Source organism: Drosophila miranda, chromosome XL (assembly GCF_003369915.1).
Source record: "Drosophila miranda strain MSH22 chromosome XL, D.miranda_PacBio2.1, whole genome shotgun sequence".
Taxonomy (NCBI): Eukaryota; Metazoa; Arthropoda; class Insecta; order Diptera; family Drosophilidae; genus Drosophila; species Drosophila miranda.
Window position 1 is genome coordinate 20,955,927 of NC_046673.1, and position 24,648 is coordinate 20,980,574.

Consider the following 24,648-nt stretch of genomic DNA (forward strand, 5'->3'; position numbering starts at 1 on the left):
CGGTAAAACAATTAGGTTACATTGTTTAACAGTGACACAAAGTGCTAATAAGATATTCATATTGCGTTGATTAGGTTTGGTTAAGGCTATGGAAAGAGTATAGAGTATAGAGTACACTACACGAGCGATATTGTATGTAGATAGAGATAGAGATATAGGTAGAGTAGAGTAGAGTATAGTAGAGTAGAGATCATTCGTAATGAGTGGGGAACGTGCAGTTTGTCAATTACATATGTACATACAAATATATGTAAATACATATGTAGGTCGTCGGCAGTCAGTGGTCGTCTCTTGCTTTCTTGCAACATTTCTTGCATTTCGCATTTCGCATTTCGCATTGCTCTCATTTCGATACGATCGTTCGGTGACTAACACTAAACATGCCCAGAGTACGGTAGAGTAGAGTAGTTTAAAGAGAGAGTAGTTTAAAGTATTGTTAGAGACGTGCCAGGATGTACACTATATGCACATCCAGTATAAGTAGTAAAGAAACATGCATTTGGTTGCCATATCTAGGTAAGTGTTGCGAGTGGGGTCGGGGCTTTGGGAGGAGTATTCATATAGATATATACATATAGATAGAGATTGTAGTTTTGCTTTTGCTTTTGGAATTTGAAATTTGATCGATCGTCCAGCTGATAAATGGCAGACATAAAAATGTTTAAGTACAGACGAACCAAACGGACACAATACTTAAATGTTGATATTGGAAATTAAGTATTAGAGTAGAGATTAAGAAAACGGTATGTTGCGAAACATGTTCCAAGCACTCAGGAGTCACTCAATGGCAACAGTAGCGTGCAACTACTACTTGTTACTGTTACGCACACCACTGCAGCTATTCCAGAGACTCGACTTTCGTGCTACTTTATCATCTGCTTCTTGTCGTTTTTGTTTCTCATGTGTCAAAGATACATTTATTATGCATTATCTTGACAAAATATTGCTAGGGATGGGGCCTTTATCATACATACATACGCACGTATGTACATATTGTGTACTCAACGGATTGCAAGGGTATTCGTTGTTCTTCAGCTGTACGGTTATATGGGTATTCGGGTATACCCCGAATGTATACATACATATGTCCTTGTCAATGTTCGAATGTGGGTCCGGCACCCATCGGGGCAGGGTTTTGGCACAATATTAATCTCTGCCTTGGGTTTGTTCTTATCATTGATATAAAAAGTCATGGTGCTTTAGATTCATTCATAATTTTCATACCAGATCAAACTTTAACCTAATTGTACTGATTTTCAATGCTTTAAAAGCAGGAAGTCTGTTATTCGTATTCTCGCCATGAATCGGAATGACAGTTACAGTCCATAATTGAATTGATCTCTAAACCAACTTGGTGGTACAGTTTGCAAAGATATTTTTTATCAATGTCTAGGTCAAAGTTCAGTGATATGGGTACGTAAAACTGTCTCAGTGGGATGGCGGTTGGTAGAACAGTTGTGTGTTCTCTGAATACAATTTAACATAGAAAAAAGTTGATTACATATATATACAAAATGTTATATATACAATTCGGATACGATTGGCACAGATTACGCGATCGAAATCTTGATTCTTTGCTTCTCTATTCTTTTCTCTTATTCATTTTTTATTGTTTGTTATTTGTTTTTTTGTTTGTTATTTTTTTTTAATTTTTAGGCATATGAATTGACATATTTCTTGAAAGTTATAGGAAACTTTAGTTTGTTTATAGTTACAGAACATCAAGTGGTGGAAGTTTAGGAAACGAAATTCATGGAAGATTCTTGAGAATAGTGAAAATTTACAGAAAACTTTGAGATGGTTTCTACTGAAGAAGTATCGGAACACCACATGACGATTGCTCGAAAGAGCTTGAATATGATTTGGTACCCTTTTGGGATTGTTTAAAGTTCATTTCATATCTGGTTAGTTGGTTTGAAGTGATCATATTTGTTACTGTTTTAGTTTGCCTTTTGGCAATAGTTTTGTATTATTGAATTAAGAGGTTTTTTTTTCTTTTTTTTGTATCTTGTTGTCTTACCCTTGGTCTTGGAATGGCTTTTAATGGTTTTTTAGAGCCCATCTTTTTCATAGCATTATAGTACTTTTTCTGATCTTCTGTCATGAACATTTCTAATGATCCACCTGCTTTTTTCTTTTGCTCATTAAAATTATCAATGATAACACCAATGAACAGATTGAGTGTGAAAAATGATCCAAATATGATGAAGAATACGAAATATAAATACATGTAGATGTTCGTTTCACGAATTGGCTGCTTGTCCACCTGTTATCGATTATGTGCGATTGCCAGTGCGATCGATCGTTGGTGAATTTTGTTTCGTATCGGTTTTTGTGGCAAATTTTGTGGCATGGCATCATCGGTTTGGTTTGGTTTGGGTTGGTTTGGTTTCGGTATTTTGATTCGATTCATTTCGTTTCGGTGAATGGATCATTTTTAGTGTTGCAGTTGTGTTGGAGTTGTGTTGGAGTTGTGTTGAAGTTGTGTTGGAGTTGTGTTGGAGTGGTGGTGTGTTTGGTGTACCCATGTTTCGTTGTAGATGTTGTTGTTGTTTTGTGTTTGAGTGTCGTTGAGTTGTAGTTGTAGTTGTAGGGTTGATCATATATAAAAAAGAGAAAAAAGTATATAGATAAAATTGTTTGATTAATAAAAAGTATCATAGATCGTACTTAGTTTGGTATTATATCATTATCGGTATACATATTGAGTATGTATTTATAACTATGGATTTGCACTGCACTTTTGATTCCAGCGTTTTGTGTGTTCTTTCTTTGGGTGGTACTCGTATTTTTGTGTGTGTGTGGGCAAAGCGCATAGACAAATACTAATGCAGTTCGATTTACGCATGTGTTTAGGTGTGATTATGTGTGAGAACGGTGTCAACTGTTAGGGGTGTACATTACCTCTCGTGAATCGATAGCATCGTTCATAATTTGTATCCAGCCTTTGAAGGTGGCCACTTGGAAAAGGCACAGATACGCGTTACCTACATGATCGAAATTCATTGCTGAATTCACCCACGTGTAGTTCTCGCTCTCGCAGGCATTGCGATTTGGTATGATCTCGTGGCTGAGCTTCGTGCCATTCATGTCCTCGCACTGTTTATCGTTGGTTTATCGGTGCAGTCGTTCGGTGTTTCATCGGGTCATCGGTTCATTGGTTCATTGGTCGTCGATGAGTTTGGGTTTGTTTTAATTTGAGTTGATTATGGAAAAATGTATTTCAGTTATGCGGGATAATATATATATATATATATGTATATAGATAGATATAGTAATATATATAGGTAGAGTCGGTTATAGTATAGGGCACTAGCTAGAATGCTGACTAGGTTTTAGGTGTGTGAGTGTCAGTGTTTGAGCAGCTAATTAGCTTGGCTTCGCCCTCTTGATCTAAACGATAGTTAGTTGATCAAAGCTTTTATTTGCTTGGCTTGGCTGGAATCTTTTGCTCTGTTTTTAGTTTTTTTTTCTGTTTTTGGTTCTGTGCAAAAGGCAAAGAGTAGACTAAGGCTAGTACTAGGGAGTGTACTAAGGAAAACAGTAGTTGTTTAGTGCAGCAACTTTCGCATGGTCGCATACTCGTATAGCTATATAGTTTTTGATATACATATTCATGCTGTAGCCTAAGCTGAAGCTGAATCTGATTCTGATACTGGAACTGCAGCTGATTCTGATTCTGAATGAATTCGATTCGATATTATATACAATCTGCAAGAGTTTGTCTTCGGAGGTCGGTCTCCCTTGGTAGATCGGTTCGACAAACTCTTGTTTTGTCAACTTTGAACTTTGCATTTCAATTCATGTTTAAAACTCAACTATTTACGAAAAATAGATGCAAAGATACGCATTTCATTCGAGATTCGATTCGATTCAATTCTATTCAATTGGATAGTTACTAATTATTGAATGCTGCTTGGAATTTGATTTGGATTTTGAGCCACAATTGCCAAGAGAGGATAAATGAGCACACACGTTGACAGTTTGCATTCATTTTGCCTCCACATTATGCTTGGCTTGTCTTCGTATTATCTTGTTTTGGTATTTGGTATTTTGGTTTCTGGTTTCTGGTTTTTGGTTTTTTGGTTTTTTGGTTTTTGTTTCTGGTTTTAGTTTGAAACGTTTGGCACGTACCTTAAAATATTTTCCAGCAAAAAGCTGTACACCCATTATGGCAAAAATTAGCCAAAATATTAGACACACCAATAGCACATTGAAGATGGACGGTATAGCTTGTACCAGCGCATTAACGACGACCTGAATTTGGTATTTTGCGTTTTTGTTTTATTTTTGGATATTTTTGTTCGCATGTTTTTTTTTCAGTGTGTTGATTATTTGATTTTTGATATAACCGATCACGATTTGGTCGTCGTTGGCAACGTCGATGATGATTTTGGTTGGGTTTTTGGTTGTTGTAGTTGTTGAAGTTGTTGTTGGGATACATGATGAGGTTGGTTGGTTGGTTAGTTGGTTGGGTGTGTGGGTGATGTGAGGGCGGTGGGTAGGGGGATAGAATATAATACAATAAATGCAGAGAGTTATTTAGTCAGTTTTAAATATAGATATATAAATATAGTTAAATACTTAGTTCAAATTGAATGTTAGACTCATGTAAATGTATGTATGTTTATCTATATATATATGGATGAGCGGTGTGTGTGTGAGTGAGTGTGTGGGTTGATGGCAGCCTGGTTATTTATAGAGCGGGCACATAGTACGTACGGGATGGTAAGGCGGGATGGAATGAGAGCGGGTGGTGTGTCGGTGGTGTGTGCAGTAAGCGTGTGTGGGTGTGTTTGTGGGTGGTGGTGGTTTGGTTAACAAGCACTAGTGACAGGCAGCGTGCGTTGCTCAACACTGAGTTAGGTCTATACAGCAGAAGATTTAGCAGAACACTTAACACCGGTAAAACTAGATCGTTTAGAACGGTAGAACAGTAGAACGGTAACAGTAACAGTAATAGTAGCGGTGATAACGATAACAAATAACGATACATTTGTCAGCGTGCAAGCAAGCACAAGATCAAGTCGAAATTCAGCTAAAAGTTAACTTAACCTAAAAACTAAATATGTTGATGGTTGAATGATTAAGTACACGCAGTTGTACATTACAGTACATTACAGTACAGTACAGTACAGTACAGTACAGTACAGTATAAGAGATGCAGATTATAGATGTATATTATATTGTATATGTATGATAATGCTAGTTCTAAATTCGATCGGCTATGCACTACGGTGCAGGTCAGGCAAGAGTTTCGATTGATTGTTGAATCAAGCGAATGTAAAGCGAATTTCGGAATTGAATTGGTTAAGTTTCGGATGAGCCAATTGTACGAGTACTAAGAGCGAGCGATGAGTATTACGAGAGAGAGACATAGAGGGGAAGAGAGACAGTCAGAAAGAGAGCGAGCAAAAACGCAACTTGTGTGATGGATAGACAGAGAGAGGAGAGAGAGGAGAGAAAGAGAGCAGATGTGGCAAGGCAAAATTGTTGTCTAATTATGAGTAACGATTACGATTAACGATAGCTAAGAGTAACTCTAATAGTTGGCTTGTGTTCATGTTCGGCTGAATAATGAGAGAGGTACGAGTATAGAGAGTTGGAGTAAGAGAGTTAGTTGAGTAAGTAAGTATCAGTCAATCAATTACGATTACGCTTTACGGACTACGGACTACGGATAACGGATGCATCAAAGCTATCAAAGTTGATGGATAAACACATGTAATCAACTGCTGCACTTGTACGGATAGTTATGAATTTATGGGTCCACAGTGGGCTAGTATGTTGAAATTTCATTAAATACATAAATTGGTTTCTTAGGTGTTTTTTGTTAGTTGGTTTGGTGGCATGAATGGCTAGTGTAAGTACGAGTAGAGAGGGGTTAGGGGTAGTACAGCGAGGAGGCGAGCGTAAAGAGTTGCCAGTAGTAATTTTGATGAGAGTTGGGTTGGTTGGCGCGCTGTTAGATCGATTGAAATACGATTTACGATATACGATATGCTGATATTGGTTGATACTGATATACTGATATTGATGAAATTGTTGGTTGGTTGTTTGGTTGTTTGTTTTGTTTTGTTTTGTGGGTTGTTTGGTATTTGGTATTGGTATTGTGGTATTTTGTGGGGTGGTTATGTATGGAAAGTACGTACCCTCATGCCCTGCATACGGGACATGGCACGTAGTGGTCTCAGTGCTCTTAACGTTCGCATAGTCTTGAAGGCTTGAATACCACCAGCTCCAACAAGTGAAGCAACGAAGTTGATAAGCGATACCTAGTTTCGATATAGTTCGAATAGTGCCAAGTTTAACAGAGTTGCATATATAGATAGAGAGATCTTTCAACAAAATTATCAGTTCACATAAAGCATAAAAACGTTTCTCTCTGTTCTTCTTTGTTTTTCTGTTTTTTTTGGGCATTTTCTGTAGTTTCTGTTGAGGAATTTCTGTTCTGTTCTGTTGGGTGAAGGGTTTCATTTTTAGTTGTTGTTGTTTTATGGTTCTGTCTTTCTGTCTAACTGAATAACTGAAATAAGCTTTAAAAGAACTCCGTACGGGTTTCATCTGCTGCTCGAAGGGTACGCGGGGTACGCCAGGCTCTGCTGGGGTCGGTTGGGGCCCTATGGATACGGATGCGGATACGTATACGTATACGGAGAACTTACTTGCATTACCTCTGAGCTGTACTGACTTAGGGTTCTTAATGATAGCCTAATGTACGATATAAGATATAGTATTATATACGAGTAGTTATTGTATATGTATGTAGATAGGTGTAGATCTTCCGGCAAATACATATATAGTTGTGGTTACAGATACAGTAGTAGTAGTAGACGTAGACACATAGACACATAACAGGTTAACACATACATATGCATATACGAGCACGAGTATATGAGTATATGGATTTGGTTTAATTTGGTTGTACGAGAGTATGTTGTGTACTGGAAGTAGTTTCGGTTCAATCCAAAATTCTAATGGAACGCTTACTGCTCCAGGTGGAGCGTCAAACGGAGAGGGTAAGGGGGGGGCGGGGCTCAACAAGACAGAGGTATGGTTTGGTATACGAGTAGTTGTGTTGCTTGAGCGGGATCGGGGGGGCCTAGCAGTAATAGCAACAGTAATAGTAATAGTACTAGACACATTTGGGGGCCTGACGGGACGACACACACACACACAAATGGTGACTGGTGAGCTCTGTCTAACATTGCCTACGGATATTGATCATTAATTTCGCACCATCAGCCGCACCGCACTCCACAATGGATGAATTCGGTATACACACGCCCTGAACGAGACTGGGATGAAGGATGCAAGATCGATCAATGATTACTGATTGCTTATAGATGGTGGGCTAGGTGCGGCCAGCGATCGGTAGATTGGCATAGCACTAAAATGTATATACAACCTGATTCGAATAAGTTGATCTGATTGGATCTGATTTGATTTGGGCGGCAGGTGGGACACAACAATTTACTGGGCGCATGCATGTACCTCCAGGCGTCCATTGTGCAGTCGTGCGACCTCATCACTAGGTTCTCATTGAAATGGCTTTCGGTTTTTCATTATTTTCTTCTTGATTTGTCTTTATAATGACACATTTTTGCTCAAACTTTGCTGCCGGACTCGATTGGGTATTGTGGAGAATTGGAATTGGTTTAAGTGGGTTGAGTAACCCGGAGTTAGCCCAGACCAAGCGATATAATTTTGGGAGTGTGGAGTGGGACGGGACACGTCCGAAGCACGTGCCACGCGACTGTCGATTGCGGCTTACTTTTAAGTAAAACACTGCCACCACTGCGTATGAGCGACAATCGCACTCGATGTTCGGTTCTGGTTGTTCTGATTGTACTGATTGTGGTACTGGTTCAATATACAGTATATATATATACATATACGAGCAAACGATATTGGTTCTATACACTAACGACGCGTACGCGTCGCGAAGGTTTTATTTTGCTGTTTCTTTTGTTGTATTGTACAATGCAGTGCAGTTGCAGTGGCCCTTGCCACGGATAGTTCACTTGGTTATCGATTATATAGGGATATGCATAGTCTATACACATATATATCGGTGCCGCTAAGTTTGAGGGTTGGGGCGGTGGAGCTGGGTGAAAGGGTGATCCGTTTCCGGTTCAGAATTCGTGTCTTTATGTGGGCTGTGGAGCTGGAGCTTGGACTGGAGCTGGGCTAGAGGAGATGGGGATATCTAACTATCCTAAGTGTAAGACATCCAACGATATAGTACGGGTATTCTTAGGAGGGAAGGACATCAACTTGGGAGAATACGCGGGTGATCATTGGGTAGGGGGGTAGAGGAGGGGAGCAAGAGCTACCTCTAGCTATGGCTAAACTCTAGTTCTTGAACCAAACTACTTGTACACCTGTTCGTATAACAGATAATATTCATTGTTGTATTCTTAGTTCTAGTTACGGTAATACGTATGGTACACAAATATGTAGATATGATACGACTTTATGGCTAGGACTAACCTACTCGTCTGATCTGATCCTAAATGACTAGCTTATAGTATTATTTACGGTATGTAGATACATATGTACATATGTATGTAAATATGTAACAAAGCTGAAGCACGCGATGGCAGCAACTTGAGTATGAATACGAGTATTACTATGTATATTGAAGCCTTGTTGAGCTGCCTACAAAGCATCTGTTATGCACAGATAAGGAGCTTTTGCGCTTGTCTTCAAAAGGTTAAAGCTACAATTAGGCAACAGTAGGTACATACATACAATATGTAATTAGATACGGGTATTATAGATGTATATAGATGGATATGATAGAGTAGATTAACGTAAACATTTAAATGGAACAAGGAATGTACAGAACTGGGCGGTATAACAGTTAGCATGGTACTGCCCGAAGCACAGTGTAAAAGATGTCCGTTCGGACAGTTGACGGCGTATGTATAAGAAAAGGACTCCATATTGTACTCATACACTCCTTCATACATACACAGACATCGATTGGGAGATGATTTAAATCGAATATTATATTTGGCTGGGAGAATTTCGCTGGCACTTGCCAAGTGGCCATCGGAGTTGTGATAGTACATGGAGAGGTGTGCGGTTGTTGCTGTTGTTATTGCGACATGCCATTCCGAAGGGTATGCAAGTTTGTATAACAGTTTTTATTACACCCAGTGTTGAAAAGTGACAAGAGCAGTAGCAACCGCACAGGTTCAATAGCAGTTGAGATTATAAGTAGAAGGGCAGGTAAGCTTTGGTATTGGTTTTTTGGTTTTTGTTTGGCTTGGTGATCGAACAACATTTAACGTATATACGGGTATATAGATTTACATATGTATTTGAATGGTAGTAGTACGAGTATTAGGTTAGTTAGCACACATACATATTTAGCCCGCACACTCGCGCATACATACATACATAGGTATTACAAATATATGAAGTATACAGTATACACCGACAGCAACAGAGAATGCGAATGAGCACGATACACACAGAGAGAGAGAGATTGATTGACAGAGAGAAACAGAGAGGAAGTGACAGAGAGTTTTACAGAGAAAGACACAGAGAGAGAGACAGAGAGAGAGAGAGAGAGATAGATAGAGAGAGAGCGAGCGAGAGATAGAGATATCCATCGAGACAGAGACAGAGACAGCGACAGAGACAGACAGCGAATAATGTGGATGCGTTTGGACTCTACTTACTTTCATGCCCTCCCAGCGCGAAACGGCTCGCAGCGGTCGCAGGGCTCGCAGCGTACGCATCGAGCGGAAGGCGGGCACATCGTCGGCCCCGGACCACACCGCAGCCAAATTAATTAGGGACAGCTATAGGACCACATTAGGACAGAGGTTTAGCGACTCGGAAACTCAAATAGGAACTCAAAATTGAATGGAAATCGAAATCGAAATGGAAATGGTCTTGGCATGGGCTGTGTATGACTACGGATGATAAAGTACTGTAGGGGCTTATCGAACTAAGCTATCATGATTATCTATGCTATAGCTGTTATATTCTATGGTACATGGGTTACTCTTTGTTACAGTTTACTGGTTTATCATACAGGGCTCTATATCGGATCTATAGCTGAATATACATTTGCAGATACAAACTGTTATACTGTCCTATGCAGCACACACAGTTTGAGGGGGATAGTAGAGGCTGAACTGAAAATTCTTAATGCGTCCAAGAGTTTGAGTACGAGAATGTTTCAATTACGTCTCAATGGTCGAATGGTCAATTGGTCAATGGGTCAAATTGTCAAATGTAAGTGAGTTCAGACCGGATTCTCAGTTCGAGATGGTAGCCGTGATTGGGTTCGAGTTACAGTTACAGTTCGAGTTGAAGTTGAAGTTCGTTCAAAACATAAAAGAGAGATAGATTGTCGAAAGCAGAGGGAGATCGAGCTACATGGGTAACCGTTGGACTTACCATGACAATGACGAAATCGAGCCAGCACCACGCGTTCGTGAAGTACACTTTGAAGCCGAGCGCCAACCACTTGATTAACATTTCCAAGAAGAATATAACCGTAAATATTCTGTCCATATAGTATAAAATATCCTGCAGTATGGGTCTTTGTGGCAGATGTACATCTTCTAATGCCTGTTGTGAGTGTGTGGAGAGTATCGTATCGTATCGTATCGGTTACCGGTTACCGATTATCAGGCGAATTCGGATTCAGTAGATTCGTAGTTCACAGTTGGCATATTCATAAAAGAAATACATTGACATTTACATTGGCATTATAGAGGGTGTGGGGAGTATGAGGTTACATTAGACGTGTTTAACAATTATCTAGAAGCAGTATAAGAAGCTATATATAACATTAATGATTATTGGAATGGTTAGTGCTGCAACGCTGCCACTTTGCTGGCAGTCATAGCTTTACTGTACTGCTTTACTGTATAACAATTTATATTTTTTCTTTTTCCTCTTATTTTGTTTGTTTTTGTTTCGTTTTTTTTTTTTTTCTGATCTTCTTGGGCGCAAGAAAAATGGCAACTTGTTGGTGTCTGTTCTTCGTTGTTCACGGACAAATCAAAGTCAAACGCAATTAAAGAAAAATTTTCAAAGAAATTGAAGACAAAATTCTTGAAATAATACGCACAAAGCGTCTACATCTAGGTCTATATAATATCAATGGCTATGTCTAACACAAAGTGTTCTACGCTGTAACTGGAGTTTTGCCAGCTTAGGCAGAGACACAGGCCGTTTGACTGGAGTGTGCCTAGGCCTAAGAGGAAAACTCAACTCGATTCGATCTAAAGTTTCAAATAAATAAATCAAACAAAGAAATTTCGAGGGTTAACTGCTAAAGGCGGAGGCCTCTGCCTAAGCCATCAGCAGAGGAAACATAAAACTACGAACCAATGTATTTAAGTCTAGGCTAAACTATGCTGAACTGTTCTAACGCTGGGATCAAACAAAAGAGTTCTTTAGGAGAGGAGTTGGAAATGAAGCAATCAACTTTGGTAAAGTTTAAGCAAGGCTCGATTAACTACATTTTCGTTTGTTCTTTTTGTTTCTTGACTTTTACTGAATTGAATTGGATATGGGATCGATCTGATTTCTGATTTTAATTCTGATTCTGATTCGAAAAACTGTTGCAAGCTACGATTTGCGTTTTTAGCATGTAAAAAAGCAAATGACAGAAATTTGCAACAATCTCTAAATGGCAAACAATAGTCATTCTTTTCTCTTTTTGAAATACTTTTTTTGCTCAGATTTTTGATATTATTTTTTTTTTGGTTGGTTTTGATTAATTTGTTGTTGTAGTTGACTTACCAAAGCTAAGCTACTCATTAAAATCATAGTGATAACAGCTGTTTCAAAATATTTATTTTCAATTAATTGAAAAGTTTTCAGTCGTAAATTGCCCCATCCTTGCCAGAATGGCGAGTCATCATCACCGGCTAAGATCGGAAATTTCTTATAGTACGAATCGGGGCAGCAATCAGCTGGATATTCGTCGAGTATATCCTCATCGGTTGCATGTATGATGATGTCGCCGTCGAGCGGGCCCTCCTCCAATTCGCCCTCCTCGTCGAGCTCCTCGTCGAGACCTAAATCCTCCTTGCTGGCGTCCCGCTTCTCCTCGCCCTCCATCGTCTCGGCGCTGCCCTTGTGGCTCTCGTCCTTGAATGGTCGATTCTTATGGCTACCATATGAGTTAATGCTGGCAGTGTCGTCGTCCTGTAAGGACAAACCTCTATGGTTTAGCTCGTGTTCCAGTCTATTGTCTTGGTGGTTAATTGAGTTGCCAATCATCTGTATAGTTATAGTTATATATATATATATATATTTATATATATTGACATATTTTTGTATTTTTTGGTTTTTGTTTTTTGTTTTTGTTTTTGTTTTGTTGTATTTTAGTATAATTTATTTTGTATTTTTTCTCAACGGTTTCAGTTCATGTGTTTCAGTTTCAGTTGGGTGGTGGTGGTAGTGGTTGGTTTAGTTCGTTGGTTTGTTGTTTGGATTTGTTGGTTTAGTTTCGGTATTTGTTTTGTTTTTTTTCGATTGATTGGGTTGTGGAATACACACACATAACGGTACACATGTAGACAGTTATGTGTTATAAGAAAAAAAGGTGGCAATTTAATGAACGAAAAAGAGAAACGAACAAATAATGTAAATCAATTTCTTGTCGTTACGAAAATTATTTGTATATAATAATAAGGAATTCGGGTATTCAGGCATTTGGGAGGAGTAGTAGCGGTTGTTGTAGTAGTTATAAATGGTATGGGGGAAAGGTATGGTATGGGGAAAAGGTTACGTGGGCTGGTGGTGGTATAGGTACTATCACAAGTTAAAACATACTCGTATCGAGCAAGGGATTCGACTTCGACTTGGATTTTGAATTGGAATCGGCATCGGAATTGGAATTGGAATTTGAAAGAATTCAACTCCACTTCAGTCCATTCCAATTCAAGTTCCAAATTGAATTCAATCTCAAATTCAGATTAGGGTTCAGATTCGTGTGTTTGCGAACTGTTTTGGAATCGATTGTATTTACCGTTGCGTTATTTAGATATTTGGATTTCTTCGGCTTGTTGTTCTTCATGTCGCCGTGTATCGTGAACTCCATGCCATCGCCGATGGCTACCTCCAGCTGTGTCGCCTCCTTGATGCCCTTCTTGATGAGGCCGTCGGCGAGTATCTCGTCGTGGCCCAGCTCCAGCTCGTTGTCGCCGTGCTCTGCAGATATACAACGACAAACGCCTTTGCCTTTCGTATCCCATGTTCGATTGTGTTTTGTTGTTTTTTTTTTTTTTTTTATATATATATTTATATGTATATATGTTTACATAATTGGTTCGATATATACATATGTAACGTAACAGAGGTATGGCATATACATATACAGATTTGTACGGATGGGCAATGACGATTGGTTGGTTATTGTTGCGAAATCAAAAAGCGAAACGAATTTATAATTCATACAAGCAGTTGCCGTTCGCATTAAAGTTGTTGTTGTTGTTGTTGTTGATTGTTGGTTGTTTATCGATCATTTGGTGGATTTGGATTTGATTTTGATTCGATTTGAGATGAGACGAGACGAGATTCGATTCGATTTGTTTTGCGCGTTGTTTTGATACGTTGGCCAATGCAATGCAATGCGATTTTGGTTACATTTTGTTTTGAATTTTTTTTTGGGAAATCATTTGTGAATCAAGCCATAACAAATGAAAAGAATATAGATAGATAGTACGGTTAATTCTCAATATTTGGATTCAAATCTTCAAATCGATAACGACACACAAAAAGGAACACAAAACACATTTAGTCAGCGTCTCCGCAGTTCGCGTCTCTGGTGTTTTCTGGGTGTCATGGTGGTTCATGGCTCGTGTCTCGTGTGGTTCGTGTTTAGTGGTTTTTTTTAGTTTTTTAGTTTTGTGGCTTGGAAGCATGAGGAGAAAGGCTCACAACACAACAGCGAACAACGCAAATCGCAAAATGAGGAATGGAATGATCGTTTTTCTATCGGTGAACTGAATGAACTAAATGATTAACTAAATGAACTATGGAATCAAAGCGGTTCCACCAATCAGCGCCAGTGTGTGTCGCAGGCCTACTTTACTGTTGCCGGCCAGTGTTTCGATTAACTAAATGAACTAGTGAGCAAAACCAAACGAAAGCGTTTCCACTAGCCAGCATCAGCATCAGTTTCAGTTTGGTTTCCACTGCGCGAGATGCAGATTAATGGAGAGCTTTGGTAGACGAACTAAAAATGAGCTGGTAACGAAAACTTTGATGAGATTCCTTCCACCAGTTAGCTCTTCCACCGATCTACCGCCAAGCTACTAGTGGAAGTGGAATGGAACAGGGGGTAGTGGAACAGGTAGTGGTTGACTGATTGAGTGACTTAGTGGGTGAGTGGGTGAGTGATTTGAGTAGCTACGATTGAAATAAAACTCCATACATATTACTAAAACACAGACAGTAAATCGAACGAAAAATAAAACACAAGATTTAGAAGGAGAATAAGAAAAGTTCGTAACACTATGAAGGATAAAATCCACTGTTTTACTTTCAATTTATATAATTTCTGGTTACAATGGGATTCTAATATTGTTTTCGCATCGTTTACTTTTCGTTTCGCAATGTTTCAGTAATGACAGCTAGCCACACAATTCAATTCAAAACGCCTGCAATTTGCCATCGGGAATTTCAATCGGAATCAATATGTCTTGGTCTGGCCAGAGGTCTGGACTATAGAAAATGCAAAATGTTTTGTACAAGGATGTGGGGGGAAACCAAAACATGACACGAGAATGAGGGCAGCGGGGGTGTGGCAAGGGGGGGGGTGGGGGGGTTTGGATACAAACAAGGCCAACTAACTTTTAGCTAGTTTCAAAGAATTCAACTAAAGTTTCAACTGCTAGCAATATCGTCGACGAGAAGGATCAAACTAGTGTACAAAATGTTGAAGAAACTTTAATAATATCTAAGGAAAATATATGTATAATACGAGTAGCTGTTATTTGTATTTGGTTATACGATTTACGGTTTTACGGTTTTACGGTTTTACAGTCGTTTCATCTAAATACAGACTATCTAAGTAATGCTGAGAAAGTATGGCAACGTTTGCGATTTGTCTGGTTGTTTGTTGGGTGGTATGATATGATCGCAAGTCCCTCTCTTGGAGCTCAGAGGAGCTCTGAGGTGAGGTCGATCGGTTGCGGGAATCACTGACCAGTTGAACAACAACAATTGGGTTCAAATCGAACGGAAACCGATACGAATATTGAAATACACAAATACGAAATACAAATGGCATAAATATCGATATGGCTATCGAGATGAGGCTGTATTTGGTTGTACGAATTGAGAATACTGAATATTGAATATTGAATATAGAATATAGATACATGTATGGCTGATACGGATGGCTGGGCTTTTGGGGAGAGGTACGGTACATAAGAACACGTTGAACTAACTAAGGAGAAATTGCAAATTGTCAGCTAAGAACGTTCTTTTTTGTTTTGTTTTGGTTACTTTTTGGATTTACTTTACAGAAAGAACTGTTTACTGTTTACAGAACACGAATTGGGTTTGATTTTGAGTTCGATACTGATATACTGATATTGATTTAATATCGATTACGCAATTCAATTACTGGCCAATGGTGAAGTTGAAGTTAACGTTAACGGTATACGCAATTATATCGCTGGTAGTATACGTATTATCATATAATTAAAAGTAGTTATTAATTGGAAAACAAGTGGATAAAAACCTTCGCTCCAAATCCAACTGATCTGGTTGGTCCTCTCACCTGATGGTTGATCACTTATTTGATTTGTCAATTTGTTACGTATTAACTTGAAACAATCAGCAATATTACGCTTAACCCAACTTTTAAATCGGCCAATTCGATTGAAGGCCTCGGCTATTTTATTGGTGTCGTTATCGGCTGTCGGCGCTGATAAGCTAGATGAGCCAAAATTGGACAAAAGCAGGGCTAAGAAAAGGTTAAGAACCTGCAAAGAAAGTGCATTAGATCGATTAGAAGGGCCCCCCATCCATCTGCTATCGATTTTCATATCGATTTATCGGCTTAACGCTACTCACCACTAGATTGCCGATAACAACGGTGGCCAAGAAGAATGGAATGCACGATACATCGCCCACGTACATGCAGTCCCACATTGACTCGATCCACTCGCCGCATAGCACCCGAAACACGATCATGAAGCTGTGCATAAAGTCGGTGAAGTTCCAGCGTGGCAGGTCGCCGTCCGGGAAGCGATCCTTGTGATCTATGGCCCAACGGAGAGGAGATCAGTGTTAGTCAACGTCATAACTGATTACCGATCAACGATCGAGTCAACGATCGTTTTCACTCGGCTTCACGTCTTTATCTTTGGGTATCTCTGGTGTTTTGTTTGATATTTTGATTCTATTGGTTTCTGGTTTCGTGTCAAGCCACATACAAAAGCGTGTGCAAAAAGTGTTCAGCGTAGCGGGCACTCACAAAAAACAGTGTTTCAAATGGCGGAAAAAAAAACAAACAAAAAAGGAAGAAAAGTCGAAAAAAGTATCGCACGCCCATCATCATATGGTAATATTATCACGATCTCACAGGCTAGAGCTACGAAAGTGTGTAGCTAAGTTAAGATTGCGTTCTCAAAAACAAAAATGTATTTAGGAAAAAAAATGAAGTATTCGAGCTTTGACTAAAAATGAGTTAGGAGAAAAGTTAGTTGCTGCTGCTTGGCGTGCACGCCAGTACTTACAGAGGAGGGCGCGTAGACGGGGGACACTGAACTCTTTTCAATATAAAATAAAAAAATTAACAGAACAGAACATAATAGAACAGTACGAACTCTTCCCCGCCCAATGAAAAGATCAGTCATTGGGCCACCATCTTTTGGGGGCTGTGCAAATATCAGACTGTGGTATTGGTAGTTCTCCAAACTCCGAACTCCGAGCGACATCACTCAGTGTCGTATAACAAATCAGGTTTGATGGTTTGAAATTTACTTAAAATCATTAAAGTCTTTGATGGGAACAAAGTATTTTTCAAGGAACGTTGTTACGAAGTGTTCCCTAGTGTTTGCAACTCTCTGATTCGTTACACAGTGGATTCATAAATGTGTGTGGTAAGAAAAAGGAAAAAGTGAGTACGAGTATTGGTGAACACAAAACAACAGACATACAACTGTGGATACTTAGGAGATATGTTTTTAGTAGTATTTTAGTAGGGATACACTGATCCAACAGACACATAGACATACAAATATGTATAGACACGATTACAGATTACAGATTACAGAGATACAGGGTGAAGTGAACAGAAAAGGAACACACAAATTGAATATAGAAACTCATGTATGGGGCAGATCGGTGAGGGGAGAGAGAGAGAGAGAGAGAGATGGGTGGATGGATGGATGTGTTGGGTTGGACTTACCATGATAATTCTTTCCGAACAGTTGCATTCCCATCACCGCAAAGATGAAGATGATAATGCAAAGTACAAATGTCAGATTACCCAAAGCGCCCATGGTGCGTCCCATAATCGAAATGAGTAAATTAAGTGTTGGCCAGGACTTGGCCAATTTGAATACACGCAGCTGCATTTTGCGAATTCGTTTTGGTTTGATATCGTTTTGGGGGATCATTCATGGTTCGATTTGCGATTGTTGCGAGTGTTGTATGGAAGGTCGATTTAAGGTCGAATTTGTATCGATCATGTTCATTATTTTTATTGGGATTCGGTTTGATTTGATTTTTAAGCCGGGCAAAGCGTTAGGAAAATATATTGAAAAAAATTGTATATAGGTTATGTAGCATTATTCCAAAAAACGATTTAAAATTTATATGTGAAATGTTTGCTGCCTAGGCAGCCGCATATCACGGCTGAATCGTGCACAGCACGGCACAGCAATCTCCTGCTATTCGATCCGAATGCTGTGCCCGATCCATACGAGTAGTATACATAACATACAGTACTATATTTACACATACTATATATATGTATGTACAGTTTCTATTATTCCTAGTTATAGGTTTAGTAGATGCCTAGGTTACGGTTGGGCCTAAGAAATGTGTCACACATTCGCTCAAAATGCCGCACAGTTTTCTCTCTAAAGAAAACACAAAAATTTCAGGGCTTTCCAGCACAATTTTCAGTTGTCGGCGAATTGGCAGAAAAGCGGAATCTTAATCAAAATCAAGCTATAAAAGAAAAGAACAGAAAAGAAAACCGTGCCCAAAGCGTGGCTCTCTCTTTGAGTTCTCGGATTAGGCGAATTCGATCTATAACGCAAGTGTGTTGGTTGTCAAGGCTATGGCTAATGCGTATTGTACGAGTACGAGTATACATACATTAATAGTAGGAATATTGATTTAAAAGAAATGTTTATAAAGGTAGAAAAAGGTTGAGGTAAAAAGTTAAGTAAATTGCACTAAGAAAATTGGTTCATTGCACGCTAGAACTTTGCTTTCAATTCGAGGTCTCAATTGGTAATCGATTGGGAAATGGATACGTGGTATATCGAAATAGTATCGGGGCAGGATCAGGAAAGGGCTAGGGTGGGAGTGGGAGTGACTCTTGGTCTGGGGGTATTCGATTGGTTTCTCCTATAGTACCTGTGTAGTTCTTGCCAAATAGCTGCATGCCCATAACCGCAAATATGAAGATTATAATGCATAGGACGAAGGTCAGATTGCCCAGAGCGCCGACAGTGCGGCCCATAATCGATATGAGCAAATTTAGCGTTGGCCATGATTTGGCTAATTTGAAAACACGCAGCTGCAAATTGCCAGGAAAGGGATTTAAACATAGTATGTATATGGGAATCGGATTCGCATTCGAATCAATACGAGAATATCACGTTAGTACAGTTACAGTTGCCTTTGAGTTAAGTTAATGTTAAAGTTAGAGGTTAGCTAGGGATATCAAGAATCTCCAGATCGTACGACTAAGATTTCACCTTAGGTCTAGGCTAGTGGAGAGAGCACACATATATATGTATCAATCTCTGTTCTGGCTTGAGGCTTACCAAACGAAACGAGCGCAAGACGGAGAGGCCCTGAACGCCCTCGAGGCCCAGCTCCAGCAATGAGAGGGCCACAATGATGAAGTCAAAGATGTTCCAGCCCTCCTGGAAATAGTACTTGGGGCTCATGGCACACAGTTTCATGGTTGCCTCAATGGCGAATGTTGCCGTGAAGAACTGAAATACAAATCGCATCAGAAATGGATGGTCACATATCAGGGGCACATAGGGGCATACTCACATAATTGCCACTCTTGAGGATGCGCTCCATCTCCTTGTTCATGTCGTGGTGGTCCATGGCCATGAACATCGTGTTGACCACAATGCACAGCGTGATGAAGAGCTCGACAAAGGGATCGAAGACGATCAGCGAGATCCACTCCTGTAATTTTAACCAAGCCCAGCAACAGTCCCACACACAAAACACTTCGATGCCTTTCATTAACGCTTCGAGGGCCTTGTCTTTGAACGTCGGCCCATCCTCATCATCGTCCTCTGTTGGGAAATAGTAAACGGAGACTGAACCATACAAAAATTTGTTATTAGTGGAGATTTGACCAACTTTGACTCAGCCAGATTTCTTGTTACTTTAGATTTCGTTTTCTTTTCGTTTCGTTTAGTTTCTTTTCTTTTGTTTGTTGGTTGAAGCTTCATTGCATTGGATATTATTCGTTAAGCAAACGGTTCAAAGTTCGTGTCTTGTGTGAGAGAGGCTTTGGCTTTCAAATATTTTACTTATTTTCAATTGTTTGCTATTGTTAATGCTTTGCTTTTGTTTTGAGAACTTTGCATATTACGAAAACCAAAAATATATATGTGGTATACAAGAGTTTAGTTTCAAATGTAAGCGCAAATTCAAATACGATAGGTTGCAACTAAACTGAACTACTGGCTCGGATCGATCGATATACCGATATACCGATACACCTGAAGGCAGACCTATCGATGCACGATATACTGCCGCGGCAAGAGTTTCGTGTCCGTGTCCCCCTTTTTCTGCGTCTGTCCGAATTTCGTAGCTAATTGTTTTTGATTTTGATTTTCGTACAGTACAGTACAGTACAGTACATTATTCTTCAACTAAAAGCAGATTGTTTACTTCTACGAGTATGTGCGACTAATGCTGGTTGTTTTCTGGAAGTGGAGTGGCTTTGGGTTCACTCACGGAACTAGTTCGGACGCGAAGCCCCTGCGAAGGGAGGGTTACTAGAAGTAGGAGGCAGAGACAGCGTTCCCGGCTAACTACTAGGCGAATCATATTCCAATACAATCGTTGTTCTTCGCTTCAATTACAAGTTAATTTATTTCTAGGAATATAGTTGTAATGTATGTAAATTGTAGATTTAGATTTGCTTATTTTCATGAAAATCATTAGATAACGGTGATGTGGTTGGACTAAAAAAATGCTCTACAAATTGTTCAACGGAAGCATGCTCTAATTATTAATTAATTATACTTATATACGAGTATTTGACATTTTTAATATTAATGTTCAATTCAGTTCAATTCAATTCAAAATTCAAAATAACTACGAAATATACGAAAATTAAATCATCTAATTGAAGGGAGAAAATCATCATCGAATGCGAATATTAGAAAAATACAAGTTCTAGCTAGATCATGCACTAAGTATTAACAAATATTCAAAGTAACAAAACAAATCGACATAGGAGGAGAATCCATACTGATCTCGGATCATTTTAGAAAGTTGTGTCAAGTCGAGCCTCTCTTCTGGTTCTAGCCATGAGCAGCCTGGCCAAAGAGGCGCCAGGAGTGGGAGGAGGGGAGATCAACTTCTGTCCCTTCTCAAGCTGCGGGAGAGTATCGCGACCTCAATGGCCAGGTGCTCCTTATGTTGGTGGTAGTGTGTTTGTGTGGCTGTGTGTGTGTGTGTGTGTGTGTGTGTGTGTGTGTGTGTGTGTGTGTAGGGGAGAGGTGGAGCGTGCTCTGAAGCAGCGGTAACGAATTGCGGAAGCGGCCAAAGAGAAGCTGCTGCGAGAGAGATAAAGCAGAGAGCAGCAGGACTCTCTTTAATAGCCTGGATCCACTAGGCTTCATTCGGCGCCATTTCCATAATAGAATGAGTTCCTTCATATGAGAAAAGACATTTCCACTTGTTTTCCATGTGAATGGCAAATTGCCAGTCACACGTAAACGTAAGGGAACAGGTCAAGTCTCAGTGGAAGCTCTATCATTCGAGAATGGGGCTGGGGATGAGGTGCTGGTGGAACCAGGCTTCAAGCACGACACAGTCGCTGGCTGTGTGAGAGTGTGGGTGGGCAGAGGCAAACATATGTATCTTTATCAACTATCAGTGAGTATGTTTATTTGTAGAAGTGTGTCTGTGTGTGAGTGTGAAATGTTTTGGCTTGCTTGCTGTTGCTGTTGCTGTTGTAGATGTTCTTTTTGTTGTTTTTTTTTAAACATTTGTTGCATAAGTTTTTGTTTGTTCGCTTTCTTCTGTTAGCATCAACGGCATTAAATAAAATGGACGAGTCAAAGAAGTCATTCATTGGATATATATATATATGTAGATATATATGCATATGTATATATAAAAATATGTTCTTGTACGCCTTTTAGTTCTTGGCAGAGTTCAAAAGTGGAGGAAACAAAAATGAGAATCAAAAGTATATATATATATGTATATATATGTATATGTATTCACAGAGATTATGTAAATCGAACCGAACAGAAAAGAAAAGAGCATGGGTTAAACCAAACAAAATCATATATCGTTCAGGATTCGAGGGCTATATTAATCGATGCACAGGCACAGGCACAGACACAGGCAGGCACAGGAACGGGCACGGGCACGGGCACGGGCGCGGGATGCGGGTCTCGCCACATGCAGCGCTCTAGTAGAGGGTTCAGCAAGCCATTGTTTAAATAGTCGGTCGGATTCACGGACCGTGGATTAACCAACCATTACGGCCTTTCATTCCATCACCTATCCGGCTCATCAATCAATCAATCCATTTGGCATGGCAGTGGCAGGGGGGCAGGGCCAAAATGCATGCGCAATGCCCACAACGAGCCGATAAAATCAAAATCAAAGTGAAAATCAAAATGCAATATGCAAAATGCAAAGTGAAATGCATAAGTGATGAGGGGAAAATAAATTAAATTTCAGAATGGTCGAGGCGAGGTCAATGGAACTGTCAGGCCCAGAACTTGGGCAGGCGGAGTACGTAATGACGATGACGATCTTAAACTACATATTTGTTTAGCCAAAAATAGGAATTAACAGCTGATGGAGAGGAGAGCCAACTGGAAAACGAACGTCAGCATTGTTTTGATTTCCCATTCCCTCAACTCTCCATCTTCTGGTTTTGTTATTTGTATTTACATGATATTTTTTGTTTGTAAGGTAAACGATAAACGAACACGGAAATGAAAATGAAAACGGAACGGAAATCGAATTGAACAATGCACATGTAAGGGAAACACAAAAGAGACGACGATTTTGGGATGCAATGCAGCAATGTACAGAATGAACAGAATGGGGGATTAACAGCAATATTTATAGATTGTATAGATGTAGGTAGTATGCATACGAGTATGTAGGCGCAGTAAACGATAGCAGGAGGATCGATCCACTTACCACCGCGATCACTAGCCCGACTGTGCCGACCAGCGGCCTGTTCGATAATGTCATTCAGTACCATCACATCTGGAAGAAAGATATGGTTAGGATGCGCCAGGGTCCTTGTAGATAGCTCGCAGAGTAATCGGTGACCATCTACACGTGTGTATGATGATCAATCCGTAATTAATCAATCAATTACCTTTCATGTCGACTACCGTTTGTGTCTGGACGGGCTCGATAAAAGGATTGTCATGATGTTTAATCTTGCCAGCTTCGTCCGTGCACTCCAGGCCGATTTCCTGAAATTGCCGATAGATAATATCGATCAGTGTCGTCTGTGAGGAAACTGTAAACAGGGACAGGTCTTACGAAGTCGCGATGCTCGACCTTGTGATTGGGGTCCAGACAGGTGGTGGCGCCATTGGTGGCGCCCACTGATTGATTGCGTGTGTTGCGATTTCGCAATTTGCTCTCCTTGGTCATTGTGCTGACGCCCATGACGGCCATGCCGCCCAGTAGATCGCCATGTGAGGTATACGATATTCTGGACTGATGCGAGGTATACGATGAATGCCTGGAGCCTGCAATCGAATGTTTAGTGGTGAATGACGAATGGTAAATGGCTTATTAAAGAACTACGCCCTGTTCTGGCCGCATATCTCACCTAGATTGCCATAATAAACGGGCACTATTATGGCCCCGTTCTCCTCGGACATGGGCGTAACGGCGTTCGAATCATCGGCATAGGGCAAGTGCTGCTGAGCATCCTGATATGTTGACAATACCAACGGCTTGCGATCGCTACCGGGTATACCAAAGCGTCCACGTCCGTTCCGTATCGTGTACTGGGCATGATTAAGTTCGGTTAGTACATGCTTTAGGCCACAAGACACGACCAGGCGCACACGCACACATACACACACACACACACTTGCACGCTTTCAGTGATAGGCAATATACATAGGTATATAATATATTTTGATAATTATAGTTATAGTAGACAGCAGTAGTTGGGTTGGTAGGTAGGTAGGTTATTAGGTAGGTAGTATTAGCCGAGAATGGTGATTTATGAAGCAAGAATCTCCGCTTGGAATCTTACAAGTGGAACTTATATTGTGAAGAACGAATCGAGCTAGAATACATCTAGAATATATCTGCTCAGATATAAAACATAACTTGTGATTCCCGATCCCATTTTACACTGGGTGGCACCTTTCTGTGCTGGTTTAGTAGCAATCGGATAAGGAAAACATTTTACGGATCCTTCTTACGTTCGTTCTTTGGTCTGTATTGATGGCGTACAAAAGTAATACCAAAACGGAATACATAAGTATATATAGACATGATCACACAGATACTTACAGAGAACACAAGTCATAAGAAATCAACAAATAATTTGAAAATAAGCAATAAGAATGACAAGAAATCCACTGAAATCAAACTTAAACGATCGAAATAATGCACATTGAAACATGACAGTGAAACATGAAACAGTGAGAATGATATGAGCCGTATCAGGTGGGAACTGTTCCGTTCCATTCCATTCCGTCCATTCCCATTCCCACTCCCACCATTGAGATAAACAGTTCTTAAGCATGTGTACACACAGGGGGATGGATACGGATACTTGCTGGAAATGGATGCTGGAAGCGTGCACCGCTCCACAAACGGGGGACAGTGACAGTGACAGTGACAGGCACAGGCACACAGAGACGAGACAGAGACAGACACACTTACAACCGAGTACAGTACAGAGCAGTACAGTTAGTTCTATTTAGAGTAATGGTTATGTACGAGTATATAAATGAGTATGCACGATAGTATATATAGCAATATACATAAATAGGGATATGAAGATACAACTTTACACAAAACAAGACCAAAGAATATTCATTAAAATTTAAAATAGAATAAACCATAAAACACATAACAGTTATAGACGATTAGGTGAGTATGATAAATGGCTATGAGTACGGTTAGTGCCACAAGTTCACGAGTCTCTTTCAATCTAATTGTGTGAGTGTGTTTTCTTTTGATTTATTTTATTCAATTTTTTTTGGGCCA

The 24,648-nt window shown here is 39.8% G+C and overlaps 1 protein-coding gene across 50 annotated transcripts in view; it reads right to left on the reverse strand.

Moving 5' to 3' along the window:
- LOC108163473 (sodium channel protein para) overlaps positions 1–24,648 on the reverse strand; it is a 72,249-nt gene that overhangs the window by 14,617 nt on the left and 32,984 nt on the right. For 5 of the 50 annotated variants that reach the window (XM_017298987.2, XM_017298979.2, XM_033386504.1 and 2 more), the window contains 16 exons: positions 23,249–23,429; positions 22,954–23,165; positions 22,784–22,883; positions 22,600–22,668; positions 19,237–19,514; positions 18,999–19,172; positions 17,405–17,567; positions 16,066–16,253; positions 15,770–15,974; positions 13,010–13,191; positions 11,776–12,183; positions 10,420–10,593; positions 6,153–6,275; positions 4,135–4,257; positions 2,905–3,099; positions 2,021–2,266 (listed from right to left, as the gene is read on the reverse strand). In XM_017298987.2, coding sequence (XP_017154476.1) covers positions 2,021–2,266; positions 2,905–3,099; positions 4,135–4,257; positions 6,153–6,275; positions 10,420–10,593; positions 11,776–12,183; positions 13,010–13,191; positions 15,770–15,974; positions 16,066–16,253; positions 17,405–17,567; positions 18,999–19,172; positions 19,237–19,514; positions 22,600–22,668; positions 22,784–22,883; positions 22,954–23,165; positions 23,249–23,429 — 3,021 coding nt within the window. Of the gene's footprint in view, positions 1–2,020; positions 2,267–2,904; positions 3,100–4,134; positions 4,258–6,152; positions 6,276–9,692; positions 9,816–10,419; positions 10,594–11,775; positions 12,259–13,009; positions 13,222–15,730; positions 15,975–16,065; positions 16,254–17,404; positions 17,568–18,585; positions 18,749–18,998; positions 19,173–19,236; positions 19,515–22,599; positions 22,669–22,783; positions 22,884–22,953; positions 23,166–23,248; positions 23,430–24,648 lie in introns of all 50 variants that reach the window. The other 45 variants (XM_017298891.2, XM_017298875.2, XM_033386418.1 and 42 more) reach the window with 22 other exon arrangements.